This window comes from Acanthaster planci, linkage group LG07 (genome assembly GCF_054643075.1).
Source record: "Acanthaster planci isolate LZ-2023a linkage group LG07, COTS_SCS, whole genome shotgun sequence".
NCBI lineage: Eukaryota > Metazoa > Echinodermata > Asteroidea > Valvatida > Acanthasteridae > Acanthaster > Acanthaster planci.
The window spans coordinates 15,514,595-15,529,470 of record NC_141783.1 but is presented as its reverse complement, the minus strand read 5'-3'; the positions used below and the strand labels follow the sequence as shown (position 1 = coordinate 15,529,470).

Below are 14,876 nucleotides of genomic sequence, written 5' to 3'. Positions count from 1 at the left end.
ACAGTGTATTTTTTCTCTGGCCAGGTCTTCAGAAAATTATATTGAAAAGTCTTGTCATCATTTTGACACCAATTCTGTGTAGATATTCTGTACAGTGCAAGTGGGCTGACACATGAGGTCTTGAACTTCAAATGATTATAACAGCGAAACCATGAGTTGGATTGAGTTGAAACTTCACAATTATACCGATGAGTGTCTTTAGATTCATACAGAATTTTAGAAAGATCATGCACTGGACAGCTCAGCTGTGAGACTGTCCAAAAACACAACGGCTCTTTTAGGATTGAGGCTGGTTCATACTTTGTGCATTAAGTGGACACAAATGCAAATCTGCGATGCCAGATGAAAAAACTGCGCAAAAAAATCACAACTCAGGTGGATTCACGGCAACTACTGTATTCTGTGACGTCAAATTCACTCCACTTTCACATTCCCCCAAAGTATGTACCACGCGTTACTCTTGATAATTAACAGTTACATCTACTGCATACCACACACCTCAGCTGGAAGCAAGGTGTACTTGTACAGTTGCTTGAGACCCGCCAACAACTCACTGTTGGACATGATCAGGTACTCGGCAAACTGACGATTGATGGTGATCCAGTCCGACCCACCATCCAAGATGATGCCAGCGGGCAGCTTGCGGTCGCCCAGCCTCCACATGTGAGTGTCGCACTCGTAAAACACCTTATCCAACCCTTGCTTCTTAATAAATCTGGAAGAGATCAAATTCAAAATTGTTTCTATCACACACAAATTCAGTAATTCGGGCTTCTGACAATTTTCAAATCTAAGGCCCATTTACACAGACGATCAACAACTGATTGTGATTAACGAAAATGGTATGCACTACGATATTTAGCACACCTAAGGCAGAAACTATCAGCATTAAGGATAACTGTTAATTAGTGACTCTCCATTATAATAATAGCGCCCCCACAGGAATTCCTTGAAGTCAAAGGAATGATGAGGAAGCATTCAACCATGCCACTGTGTATATGATACCTACCAAGAGCACTGACTGGCCAGAAAGCAACATACGTGTATCTGAAAATACGATATCTTTGCAATGTCTTTGAAAGATCACTCAGGTTTAAATACAGTGGTTCACCGCTCTATCATGCTGTTGCTCTGCTCTCAGTGTCAATGTGAAGGAAGCCAATGTGTTCAATTTTATTCATCGCAAGGAATTTTTTTATTGACCTCAGTGTAAATGGGCCTTTATTGCTGAATTACTGTCAAAATAGGGGAGGGGCAGGGGGAAACCTTGGTGGCCATTTCTATAACTGTGTGTGCCAAATCTCAAATTCTCTTAGATGTTGTGGGCAACAGAAGGAGTAGAAGGAATCCAAATATTGAAAAAGTGCTGTTGAAAGCTTTTAAAGATACCACAAACGTCTCAGAACACCAAGTGACCTGGAATCTGTTAGCTAACACAAATATACACCAAGAAGGTTAAATATGTCATCAAGTGGTGAAAAGGGTACAGAAAACAGTCAGTGGTCCCCTTCTTTATATGAAGAAATTCTCATGAATATTTTGAAGATAAGTGCTCCCTGTATTCCCCCAGTCATGCAAAAAAAAAACCAAAACAGTCCCTCAAAAAGAGGAAGACAGTGTGGTCAGTGTACATAATGTACTAACACGTGCATATTATGACATAATCACTTTTTTCAAACACAGCAATCATGAAATAGGAAGAAGAAATAGAAACAAGTGAAAACCAGTCTGGTTAAACTGTGTTATTGTGGTTAGAAAAAAGTGAGAAGGGTTGTTGGGGGAAAAAATGGTAGTAATCACGAATGTGGAACAAAATTAAATAAAAACAACACTTCAAAAAGCGTGGAAAAGCACCCCAAAGTTACCAAGAGCATGAGTCAGTCTAAAAACAGCAGAGAAATATGTGTACTTATCCAAGAGTTTTTTCCCAATTTCTTTTTGTGATATGATTACTTCCTCCTGAAAACCACAGTACGTAGTCCAATCTTACCCAGGTTTTTTCTTCCCGTTTTTGTCTTTCCTGTCCAAATCAGAATGGCTTTGTTTTAATATGATGTAAAAATTAAAGGATTATTAATAAGGCAGAATCATAGTAACCAAATCAAAACGGCAAACAAACCACAAAACCCCTAAAATCCCAAAAATTACCCCCTCCCCCGGGGGAAATTAGATGGCACAACGCTCTAAAAATCACACAGCCAAAGCAAGTGTCTAATGTAACACTGGGGGAAAAACAGAAATTTAATAGCAAAGGGTATTTCCCTCAAATAAAATGTGAGTGCTTTCCCCAAAATCATTTTACATGCATCCTGTTTATTTTGGCGGTTCACAGAGGAACAAAAAGCTTGATGACACAGATTTACTTCAAGATCATTTTATCTGCATTTCCTACTTCTAACCCAATTTCTTCAGTAGTCTTTACCAATGTGGGAGACAAAACAGGAAACCAAAACACAAAATTTGGGTACAATCATAAAAGCAGATTTGGAGTATTAAGGAAATCCTGAAGTGCAGAACTTTGTACTGGAGTTTGAGGGCTCTTTTTTTTGGGGGGGGGATAAGCCAACAGTGGAAGGGATCAATTCCAAGGCTTTTTCATGAATACCGAATGTCTTCCACCTTCATTTTTTCATCTCTCCCTCAACATCTTTTCTTTCCTTTCCTTCTTTGTGTTTTTCATCCTTCAAATTTTTCTGCAGACTGCAGACATGCAGACTCACAATTTCATCAGACATAAATCAAATTTCCCAAGTCATTCGAGTTCCGTGAGAATGGTCAGGGCAATGATTTCTAACCAACTCTTTGAGCAGGAAGTACGCACATTGGCAGCTAACAATTATTGTTGGCATCCTGTGGATATAACCACAATAAGAGAGTGTTTATCATGGAATTTGTCCCAATTCCCTTTTGTTCAAACCCACCAAGGAAACAAATGTACAAAAGTTCTTAAGAATTCTGTGGCCCTCCCTACACTCCCCTTAGCAAATTAGCAAAGCTTACATCCTCAAAAATGCCTTCATGGCACCAGTGCACATGCAATAACATTCAACCATGCAGAAGAGATCTTTGCCCATTCCTTGCAGATTCTCCCTCTTGAGTGGCTAAAATGCAGTCACATGGGATTCACCAACAGACTGCTGATACACGCTTGATTTATGCATGCATCTTGTGGTGTGTGTGTGTTTCAAGTAGAAAGCTCTGCTTGTTCAGACTTGTCTACGTACCAGATATTCTGACAATGGCTGCTTTAGACAGAATGGGAAACAGTAACATGTACTTGTTGGGGTGGCACTCTTCAAGACACTGTCTATCTAGATGTGGGTATACCTTGGGTCTTTGACCAGTAATTAGCACTTTCCCCCCATGGACAAAACGGCTGAGGAAAATGTGGGACCCTTTTTTGGGCAATAACAGCCCCTAAGGCTGCAGAGTTATGCACTGGTGCCTTCATGGACAGTCAATATATGTATATTATGCCGGTCAATATATGAATGCTCGTCCATGCATGGGTGACAAGTTCATGTTGACCCCATGGGGACTGGATTCTCCTTGAATTATTCAACACCAAGAAGTTTGAAGCTGGACTAATGAGACAGTGGGCTCCTGGGCAGTTTTGACCTTTGACCTGCTGGGCACCACCTACCTCTCGTCGTCATTCCCATGTGCCTTTAAGAAGTTGTACTTGCGGTACCGGGTGAGAAAGCGGACCAGGTGGTCGTTGGTTCTGTAACATGAGATGCAATACGGACACAAAAGAAAACAGCAAAATTCACCACGTGGCTGAAACAACAAGAAATCAATTGTAATTGGTTTCGTAGTAGGCAAGGGTGACTTGTGTGAAACAGCTGAAAATGATAAGCTGAAAAGAAAGTTCTCAAGCTTGGCCACTGCTCGTGACAATTTCTCCTAGACAGAACAATGCCACGTCACCATACCACTGTCTTATTTTTCCTTCACACAACCAACAACCAGGATGGATACTGTTTAAAACAGTTGCTTTCCTGAAAGGGTGAAAGGACTGGAAATACCTAGTCTTGGGATCCACGCTTGGGGTAAGGAATGTAGAGAAATGAACTTAATTGTGACTTAATTCCAAAGCACAGTGGCATATTCCACAGGTTGCAGACTCTAAGCTCACAAATGATCCATTTGCTTTGTCTAATCATTCAAGTATCCATGTAGACAGTGTCCCAAAGTGCTTCATTTCACAAGTAAAATTTCAACATTGCTAGAGTCTGTCTCATCATCGTACAAACCTTATGGGCATGTCAGACTCGCTGAGATTGATGAAGAAGTCCCACTCCCAGTCCTCCATGTTCAAGAGGTCCTTGATGCAGCGAAGGTAGACCTGGAGGAGGCTGGCCCCGCCCCAGATGGTGGGCAGTTGCCAGGAGGTCAGCCGGATGTTGCGGAACCTCTGCGCTATCTTAGCCAGCTCTCGGTGCAGGTAGTTGGACCTCTGTATGGGAAAAGACGGGAAAATGCCTCCGTCAGTCATTTCATACAAAAAGCCCCCTGCTTATTACTGCCCAATTATACCACACTGTAACTTTGCCAGGGCTTAGTTTACGAGTACATGTATCAGATGAATGTGTGAGCTTGCAGTAAGAAAACCCAAAGAATGATTCACCAGTGGTGTACATTGTGACTATAGATTGGGCTGTTACCCTGCCTTCTCCCTAATTCTCAATTGCACAATGACAGATTCATTACAAAATTCGTTACTACATCCATGCTAAATGCCTAGTAGGAGTACACTGCACGTAGCAATGAATTTTGAATCCTCCTCATTAACTGGTGTCCTCTATGGTCTGAAAGCAAATAAATTTATTCTTCATCATTTACGTCCACCAACAGGGGACAATATGGCAGAGGTAGTAGCAAGTCATTTTTTGCAAGTCCAAGTCAGTCACAAGTCATTTTTTGCAAGTCTTATTAATAAGCCAAGTAAAAAACTGATAGTTACAAGTCGAGTCACGAGTCACAAAAATAGCGTCTCCAATCAAACTTGAGTCCAAGTCAAGTGACTCGAGTCTACAACTCTGTAAAATGGCCAGTCATCAGGATCAGATACAAACAACTTGAAGTAGTACTTAAATTCTGTAAAACAACCCCCCCTTCCGAAACACATATCTCCACTTTAGAACTGAGAGCAGCTGCTATCATTGGTGAATGTTAGATGAGAGTCTCCTTTTGGACAAAAGATTCAGTTTCAATGAATAATACTGTCAAATGATGATCTGTTGCCTAAGGGAAACTACCGTTGTTCAAGGCTCAAGTAAAAGTCATCACTCACTCTCACAGTGAATAATGCATGACCGGAGATGTGTCGCTGCAGGTGTCATATTTGGCACAGAGAGAAGTTCAGTCATTTTAATAGGATGTACACTATAAGCCTTTTAGCTTACTAATTACATATGTACGTGTATCTTTGAGGTGACTGTAACATCCAGTGTTACTTAGCGGTGCCACAAAAATTCGCTCCTCTAACTTAAGGGGCACTAATACAAAGAAAGCATTTAAAGGAAAATGGCTTGTTTCATTTTGGACCAGTAAGTCTTAATCTTAATCCAAGGTACATGTATACTCATATTTAAGGTGCAATGTTCAACCACAATCACCCACACCCATCACCTACATGTGTCTGGCATTTTGTACCGGAAGTAAAATGAAGTAAAAAGAGTCTGCCATACATGTATTGCACGTTAAGGACACATGGATGGATGGATAGTTGGTAGAGGTACCAGGTACGGAGGCTACCAGCAGGAATACCAGCTTGTATAAACCACTGGACAAAACATCCTCCAAATTGCTTTATGTTGCGATTGAGTGCAGGAATTAATTTCCAAAACAGTGGTGGGCTTCCTGACTGCTTTTAGGGGTGATCAGATCCGGAGGGAATTATCTTCAAAGAGCACAAAAACTTGAAAGGAAAATGGAAAAAATGAGGTTTAATTTGATGTGTGCCTTGAACACCTGAGAGACCTGCGAGACTTTTTTCCTGATTTTTTTAAGAGGAGGTACCGATATTTATCACTGTTCTCTAAGGCAACTTATTTCCAGTGCTGCACCTCTGAGACATTCGTTTCGTCCACCTGTGGGGGTCCACCTCACTGTACCCTCCATCATGAGGCATCCCCTTGACAGAATAAAATCCTACTGCACAAGCCTGGGAGGCAGGCGGTGTTCAGGTAAGGTACTGCTCATCAGGGGCTCCAACCCTCAAGCATGGTGGTCAAAGCTTGCAGTCAATAGGGGGTGGTTATGAGCCAATCTTATTAGCCCCAGTACTCCTGGGCAAACTAAATTAGCCCCTGGCAACTGCCAGGGTTAAGAAAAATACCTGCAAAGTGAACAAGTTTTTGAGATTCGATTTTGTTCTCACGATGAATGCAATCCACACAGACCTCAGCAGGGGAAACTCTGTTTTTTGGCTCTTGGAATTACACACGTAGGGTATTTGGATCAACTATATTAACAAACAGTTCCTTGAAATTACCGTTAAAAGTAAGAAGCACTTCGGAATGTTTGCGGTAAAAAAAAATCACATGCACGATTCAAGTCTACTGTGAGAACAACTTAACCATTATGAAATTCTAAGCGGGAAACGACACTTCCCTCTTTCAAAACCTAGTCTCAATCACTGCAGGCTGTCAACTACTATGTACATGTACCTGTGCAGCTAGGACGAGAAGTAAATGAAAAGTAATCACCTGAGTTGGCATTTCTTCTCAAGTCCACACCGTTGGTAAAAAAAAATCAATACAACACTCTAGTCATCTACAGAGCTACCACTAGGGCTGAACATCGTGTGATAAATTAATAGCACCAATGGGCAGCTGGAGTGCCCAAGGTGAGAGAATTCAGCAAATTTACAGACACGCTGCGCCATCCTGAGTTTTTTTCAGTGGCTTTGGCCGAAAAGGCAATGTTTACAGCACACACGCTTCCCACTTTCTTGGTTTCCATTTTTTTCCATTTGCGGACGGCCAAAAATTTGCACTCTGACCGATTCTCACACAAGCAGGTGTTCAAACATCACAGCTCCTGGGAAGGATCTTTTATTTCTGCTGCATTTAATGCACACATACATGTACCAGTGGCGTAAATCTGCCCCGGCAACTGGGGGATGACATGACACTATATAGGGGGCGATGTTGATGATACAGATGTAGATCTGTAACCTGTTTTACATTTCTGTAGAATCTTGCATGGCATATTTGTGGCTAGTTTGATTGTTTTCCCTCTTGAGTGCAATTGAATACCTTTGGATTGTTGGAAGTTCAAAAAAGTCGTCAAAATCCAACTTTTTTTCTCATCAAGAAAGAGCGGGAGGGGGGGTTATTATTATTATAGTTTACTTGACCGTCCATAGCAGCACACAGGCTGAATTTATGACAGCTTATACAAGAAAATATCAAAATGACAAAGATTATAATACATAAAATTAACAGACATGTAATATTACCATAAATATTGTCGAATAAAAACATGATAGCCCATCCCCTTCAAAAAGTGGGTGGATACATACCCCCCCCAATTTATGCCCATGATACATACAATGAGTACATGTAGTTGCTTGTCTGCTGGAAGCGTGTCTTAAATTCCTAAGATTTTACCCAAGCATGGGAAAACAAAAACAGGATCGCACCAAATGATTATACGGCCAGTCCAAGTAACATTGTGTAAAACACTCTATGACCAATACGCAACCCACAAAAAGCAAAAGTCAGACTGAATTTTGATATTGAAGAGTTCAGATGCAGCATGCAAAACTTCACAAAAATGGGGAAAAGCAATCTGTTACTTATAACTGCTTCAAACAATTTAATTTCCTTGGAGTTACAATTCGCAGACATCTTGTGATGTTACGCAATGGACAGTCCCCATCTGTGCACAATTGGCTCAGTGAATTTTTAAAGCGGATTTCCTCAGGAGGGGAAAAATGGATGTATCATTCTGTATCTAAACTCTGCACATTTACGAGTAAATGAAAGTACAGTGGTCAACAACCGGAATAGTTGATTGGCTTTTTTTGTCATATTCAAGGTGCATACACACAGCTGGAAAATGCACATTAAAACTAAGAGCTTTAAACAAAATATATTGTTTCCAACTTGCAGCTGCATGAAAGTCGACTAAATTTGAACAGATTACTTGAAATTAAAATTTTCTCAGGCAAAAAGAAACCATGGATTCCTAAACTTTTGGAGCTCACAGGTCACACTTAACAGAAGGAGAGTCTCTGCAAGTCTTACAACACCTCTGCAGAAAAGACGACCAACTTTTTTTTTGAAGAGGGAGAAAATCAATTAAATGTAACTTCTGTACAGAAACCACAGAATGTGATGCAGATTGACAGATTACCCTACCATAGCTCCAACAGGAGGCCACACCAACAAAAGATGAACCAAATGCCTTGACACAACTTCACCCCAAAACTAAGGGCTTACACTTTCAAGTTATAAACCCTAAACAAATAAAGTCGAAGTCAAATACATATATCTTTCCCACTTTCTTTAAAAAATTTTGTGTCCTAATGCCTGGAACTTGTCCTCTTACAATAGAGATGTACAGACCTTCTCTTCTCCTTTCCCAACATCAACTGCTCAAACTCTCCAAGAAAAACACCTCACTGCAGCAAGATTAAAATCTCTACAACATAGCCAGTCCTCAGATGGACTTGTCAAAACCCTCAAGGAAATTTCCTCAGAGACTTGGACAAAGCATTTGTCCAACAATGGCAGGAGAGAGAAAAAAAGGACGCACAAAAGAAAATTAAGAAATAGAAATAACCAACAAAGGAAATAGATTCTAAGTCAGTGGTGAGAGTAAACACGGGGTAATTAAGTTTTGGCCGTCATAACTAATTTCCGGCGAGCTCCGTGCACAACGGCCAAGCCATCGCGGGAATTTACGAGGCAATTACACACAGCTGAGGAACCTTGCCCCTCCAGCGTTCGGTCCGAGAACTCGAGTTAAATGTCACAGAAGTCGCGGGCAGATGAAAGGCGAGGGAACGGTTGGCGAGGGGAAGCCGAGCTGTTATATTAGTCCCCGGTCAGTGAATTAATCAGGCCGCGGTCGTCATGGTAAATGCATGTTTTCGCACTTCCCCACCAATTTAGATGTGTTTGGTTGAATTTCAATTTTTCTTTCTGACAAGTTTATTGCATTAGGTTTGGAAATTCAAGGCTTTGTAAGCTGACAAAGCCGAAAAGTGATGATACTGGTCCAGCTCTCTGAACATACATTTTCTTCCATGCAAATCAACGGGGCTCAGACTAATGTTGAAGTCAGTCAGGCACCCTAATAAAGGCGGTACCAAGTTAATGCTGATAGCTACATGTACCGGTACTGTCTTTCCCTCAGGGCATCCTACAACAGATGGACTCCTATTGGTACATGAGACACGCTAGTCATGCTAGTATACGAATGTCAAAAATGTCTGTATTTTTAAGTGTGCAATGAGGCGGAGTCAATCTGAATTTATAATTGACTATTCAATAATTCACTCAATCAAATATTGGTATTCAAACATTCAGTACACAAATCCGTACAAATGCAGACACAAAACACTGTACATGTGCTAGTACATTTATGTTGAGTTCAGTTTCAATGTGGTTTGTCCCCTGGTTCAGAGAAGGCAGGGGGCCTGACAGATGCTTGATCCTAACTGAGAATTTATTTCCTTAGTCCTGGCGACATTACACAAAACAGAAAGTACAATGCATCAATAGCCTTTCAGTAAATAATTGAAATGTTCCCCTGTTTATTTCAGTAATGAAACAAAAATGAAAATTCAATTTCCAAAAAAAAATTACAAGTACCATTATATTCCCACATTTGATTGAATATTCAAATCTTTGACACAGCCCTGGTTGTGCTACATCATAACATAACTTGCTATTTTTCGGCTTACATGTTGTAAGTGCCATTCACATGAAATATAACTTTTTTTGGAATACAATTTACTGTTGCTATGCATCCAAGGTACACAAACACGGTGACCCCAAATATAGATGCACTTAAGGAACACTACAGTAATTAATACAATATCAAACTGAGTGATTTGTCAAGTTGAATTGTGTTTAAAATGGACGATGTGTGTGTATAGTGACTGATGCTCCATTATTTCAGTTAGAATCAAAGTAAAAAAAAAGAAATCAAGCTGTAATTTTAAGATTTGATTCACCATACATGTACATGTAATGTGATGTTATGAGAACTCACACACACAAACGTTCTGAACATGTACCTTAACAAATGTGCATGTACATGTATATTAACATAAAATGCCTGTCATATGCTTATGAACGGGCTGGAAAAATTTATGCCATTTCTCCGTCTGATGTGGAAAAACGTTGGCTTTTATACAAATGAACCAAGCTCAAAAGCTGCAATTAAACAAGTGGCCTCGAACAAGACTATCTGGTTCCTCATCAAACATTCCCTCCACGCAACATCAGTCAAGCACACACCGGTATGTGTAGAGTAACGGTAGCAATTACTACACGTACACACAAACAAGACTAATTGGCGTGTCGGACATTTTGGGAGCAATCAGTCTCCTCCCCGACAAATGTGAATAGTTTTTGGCTTTGGATCGTGCTGTATTATTTATGAGATAATTTCAGCAGCCTCGTAAACATGCCTCAATATGGCTATTACAGTTGCAAAGAATTCAGGGAAATTCAGCTTGCTGAAAATGCCACGGTGTGCGTTTGTCCATCCGGACCCTTGTCTGTTGTACAACAGAATGAAGAGGAATATTCTCCACAAACTGCATCAAGATCCACATTTTTCAGCGTTGACAATTCCAAATTACAGGAGCTGCCAACAAATTTTAGGCTTGTGCATTTTAAAAGGTACCGGTACATGTACATGTATGTCACTGTTGCCCTTGCTCATTGGGACTGTAAAATATTCCAAAGACTCTCTCGGCTTCCCCAGGAGAGCATAGTTCCAACTCTGACCTCACTGATACCCATTTACTACGGGCTTGGAGAGGCACCCAGTTGGAAAGTGTCGTGCCCGAGGAAATATCAAACACCCTGCAGGTTGGAATTGAACCAACGACCTGCCAATTTAGCCAAAAGTCCTTGAGGACAAGGATCCAAACCACACGGACACCGAGTTTGTGCAGAATCATCGGTAAATAAGGTTTTTTTCAGCCCTTTAACATCTACATGTACTGTACTTATCTATACAACATGTACATTAAATGTGCACACCTCCCCACTCTACGCTCCAAACCTTTTAATCTGAGCGGATTTTTTTGTGATATTTCTCATTGTGGGTTCAGAGATGTGGAATCTGCATGCAACTGTTTCTTCGACAAAGAGTATTGAGTTTGACAGAGTTGCATTCAGAGGATATCACTGCCTCTACTAATCTGCTGGCCCAGTGATGACATACATGTAGTTACCCTCAGTAATTGGCTAGGATCGCATATCTGATCACTGACAGTTTTTCATTCGGATGTGACTTCCTCTTCTGAATACAACATAACGGAAGTACATTTAGACTTGCATATGCTCTGACCTTGGCTATCACACTGTAACATAATGTGTTATTCTTTTCGGGAACAATTTTAACTTAACAGGAATAGAGAATTAATTCCAGTCTGGCAGACTTCTTGAGCAATTGACATGTAAATGCCATCCAAACAGATCTACAGAAGTAGAATTTTCCCTGACATACCGGTACATGTAATTTTAACTTACAGGTGTATGTTTTTTATTATGCCTTTCATCTCACTCACCCATTGCAGCCCAAAATTTAAATGAAGGCAAGTTTACATAATAAACTAAAATTGAGATGATAAAACAAAAAAATTTGGGATAAAAACGATGTATACGAGGCTCTAGGGAGACCACACAAATTTTAAAATTAAATACCGTACATTAAAAATTTACCTACAAGGAGTACATGTACATTATGAATAAAAAGGAAATCAAAGATTGCAAATCAATGTTTTAAAAAAACAAAATTAAAAAATTAAGTTTCAACTTTATTCTTATTTGAGAAAATTAAAACCAGATTCAGTTTAAAACTATTTACGGTATATTTCTTTTCACGAAAATAAGCTGTACTTTCACTGGCAACACTCTGGTGTACCAAAGCCCTTGATGTTTTAAGTTTTGAAGAAGGCTTGGCCTGAGACATACTGTAGAAAGAATTTTGGTGTCATGGCAACAATAGCCTGATTGCTGTAATAGCATACTTTGATACCAGTTCTTTGAGATCTCTCTGCACTCACATTATCTGCCGAATACGGTGCCGAGTGATAAGCGATTTGCCAAACGGCATTTGCCACATGCAGTAAAATGTTGCCTAATTAACTTCGGCGCGTCCAAGCAATTTTCTAGTTTGTCATGCACGATGCATGCAGTGCAGTGCAGTGCAGTGCGCGGGAGTGGGATGGGACAATGTTGATGCCTATCACACCATTCACACTGGGCAATTACCCTCCAGAGAAAGCTGGCCGTCGTGACTCTCTGACAAGCACCAGTAGATATGTCAGCAAAACGCTGCCAGTAAGCCTGAATGCCAAAGCGTGCTCGGTGCAGATTTGGAGAAGGTCAAAAATAAACCCCCTCAGCTCCTCTTGTCCCTTTTTTTTCCCCCTCAAGAAAATCCAATTTGCGTGACGGTTCCAAATACAAGGGAATACTTGGCTCTCAGCAAACTATGATCAAGGCATGGCTGGGTGTGAACTCTTAGTTAAGCAACGTTCATATTTTCAAGCTTCAGGAATTTACGAATAAAAGGAAAGATTTCCCGAGGGATTTGCTTCTCATCTTAATACCTGTACATGCCTGACTGACTGAATGTGAAACCGGTCCATTTGTAATTTGCAAACATGAGTTTCATGCATTTCAGCCACTGGGTGCCTTTCAGTTGCAATCTGCATGGCCGTATGCATATGTTTTAGAGAGTGTACCCTGAAAGGAGTGAAGAGCAGAAAGGGGATATGGAATGGACTACAAACTAATGGAAAGACATCTCAAGACACGTCGTGGCTTTGACTATGACCGGATTAATCTACATGTATAGACATGTATAGACATATATACATGTAACTGTGTAAGTACATGTACAATGAAGCAAAATGCAGCAAAATCAACCAATCATGGACAGATTGGGAAGTCATGCAGATCTGCTGATCACACTCAAAATAAGTGTACATTCATCAGTGAATCAAATACAGGCACCTGGTGTGCACAATACTTTTTCTAACATCATTCTCATTTTGAAAGTCCTTTTCAAGTTCAACCCTGAAACTTTTCCTCCTTTTATGTGTGCGTGGGAGGGGTTTCGATTACTGTTCAAAAGAGGATTCTATTAAAATTGACACAACAGTAATTAGCCCTACATACATGTACATGTGCAGGATAGCTAGTGCAATATGGTGCTGTGTTTTTATTGCATACTTGCTCACTTGAGCGTGAGTTACGATAGGGAGATTTATTGCGAGTCATTCCTAAGGAGTAAGACATCCCCCGAGGGAGGGGAGCATTGATAAATTAAGAGACAACACGAGTCTGAATCGTGTCCAAATATTTATCAGGAACTATCACTTCTGCCCTCAGCTGTGTCTCCACTTGATTTGAAGCTGAGAAATGACAGAACGGTGCTATGAACATCTTTTTCCATTGGCCTACACCTCTAGACTAAGTTTGTTCACTCGTTGAAATAACGACTGCCAAAGCAAACTTCAACAAGCAATCAAATTTTCACTCGGAATGAGCTTAACTTTTTTTAAAAACCTCTTGATTCAAATAAATAACAAGAAGTCCAGAACAAATCACACCTCAGTTGAGCACAGTATACTCAAATATTTGCATTTCTAAGGAAAACAATGACTTTTTCCAACTAAATTGCAGAAAATATCTCTCCATTTAAAAAGTTACAAGTAGAATGAATGCAAACTTGGAAGTTTATCTTTCAAAGGAACATTTACAACTCTGTTGCCACTGAGGATGTAAACAAAATTTGGAAGTTGTCAAATCAAGCAGATCAATTTTGAACTGTGCTCAACTATTATCCTCAATCCAAGTGATACATTTTAAATGAAAATAACCTCAACGTCAAAATTCATACTGTATTATCTGCTCATGCAACAAATTCTACTTTTCAACGCTGGGCTGCAAGTTCTCAAATTCGAAAATACATGTAAATAATCAGTCTTGGCAGTCCAAAATTGGCAAATTATTGCAATTCTTAATAATAATATATAACCAGCTGATCAATTCAATCCTGTAATCCAATCACAGGAAATCAATATTCTTGATCAGACCACGGCAGCTCAGGTGGAAAAATGGAACTTCAAATGGGATTAACAATTGGGCCACAGACTCGATGTCTGTTGAATCCCTTGCCGTCATCACTGCAAGTCAAAACGACTTATTCCCAATCTCCTGAAAGAGATCACCCCATCGTATTTTGAGAAGGGAGGGGGGTTATGAGAGATGTGGACCCAGACAGATCCAATTCCACAGATCTGGGGCAATTTTGTCCCGGCTTGAGCGCAACACCCCTCAACCCAATTACCAAGCCGAAGTGTACCGGCAAGACTCGGGAGCTGATCAGCTACGAGGCTGCTGACATTTTGGCGAACAGTGGGCACTCTCAGCAGATATGGTAGGAGAAGGCCCCTGGCATGATGGAGAAAGATTATCGGCCTGAATACCACACAGAAGAAATTCCCGCCAGAGCACAATTTCATCAGTAGTGCTCATAACTGTACATGCGTCAGTCTCCCACGCAAAATGAGTCTTGGCAGATCAACACACTCAGACTTTCAGAGATGGACATTTTCAAAATTATTCACCTGTGTCTCTGGCTTCATTTCACGCTGGTGCTTACCGGTA

The 14,876-nt window shown here is 40.4% G+C and overlaps 1 protein-coding gene across 3 annotated transcripts in view; it reads right to left on the bottom strand.

Annotated features, from left to right (window-relative positions):
* Nucleotides 1-14,876, bottom strand: part of LOC110980264 (xylosyltransferase 1-like) — a 55,443-nt gene that overhangs the window by 6,803 nt on the left and 33,764 nt on the right. The window contains exons 5-8 of one of the 3 annotated variants that reach the window (XM_022236793.2): nucleotides 4,257-4,459; nucleotides 3,644-3,724; nucleotides 1,991-2,038; nucleotides 499-715 (exon numbers count right to left, since the gene is read on the bottom strand). In XM_022236793.2, the coding sequence (XP_022092485.2) occupies nucleotides 499-715; nucleotides 1,991-2,038; nucleotides 3,644-3,724; nucleotides 4,257-4,459 (549 nt within the window). The remainder of the gene's footprint in view (nucleotides 1-498; nucleotides 716-1,990; nucleotides 2,039-3,643; nucleotides 3,725-4,256; nucleotides 4,460-14,876) is intronic. The other 2 variants (XM_022236794.2, XM_022236795.2) reach the window with 2 other exon arrangements.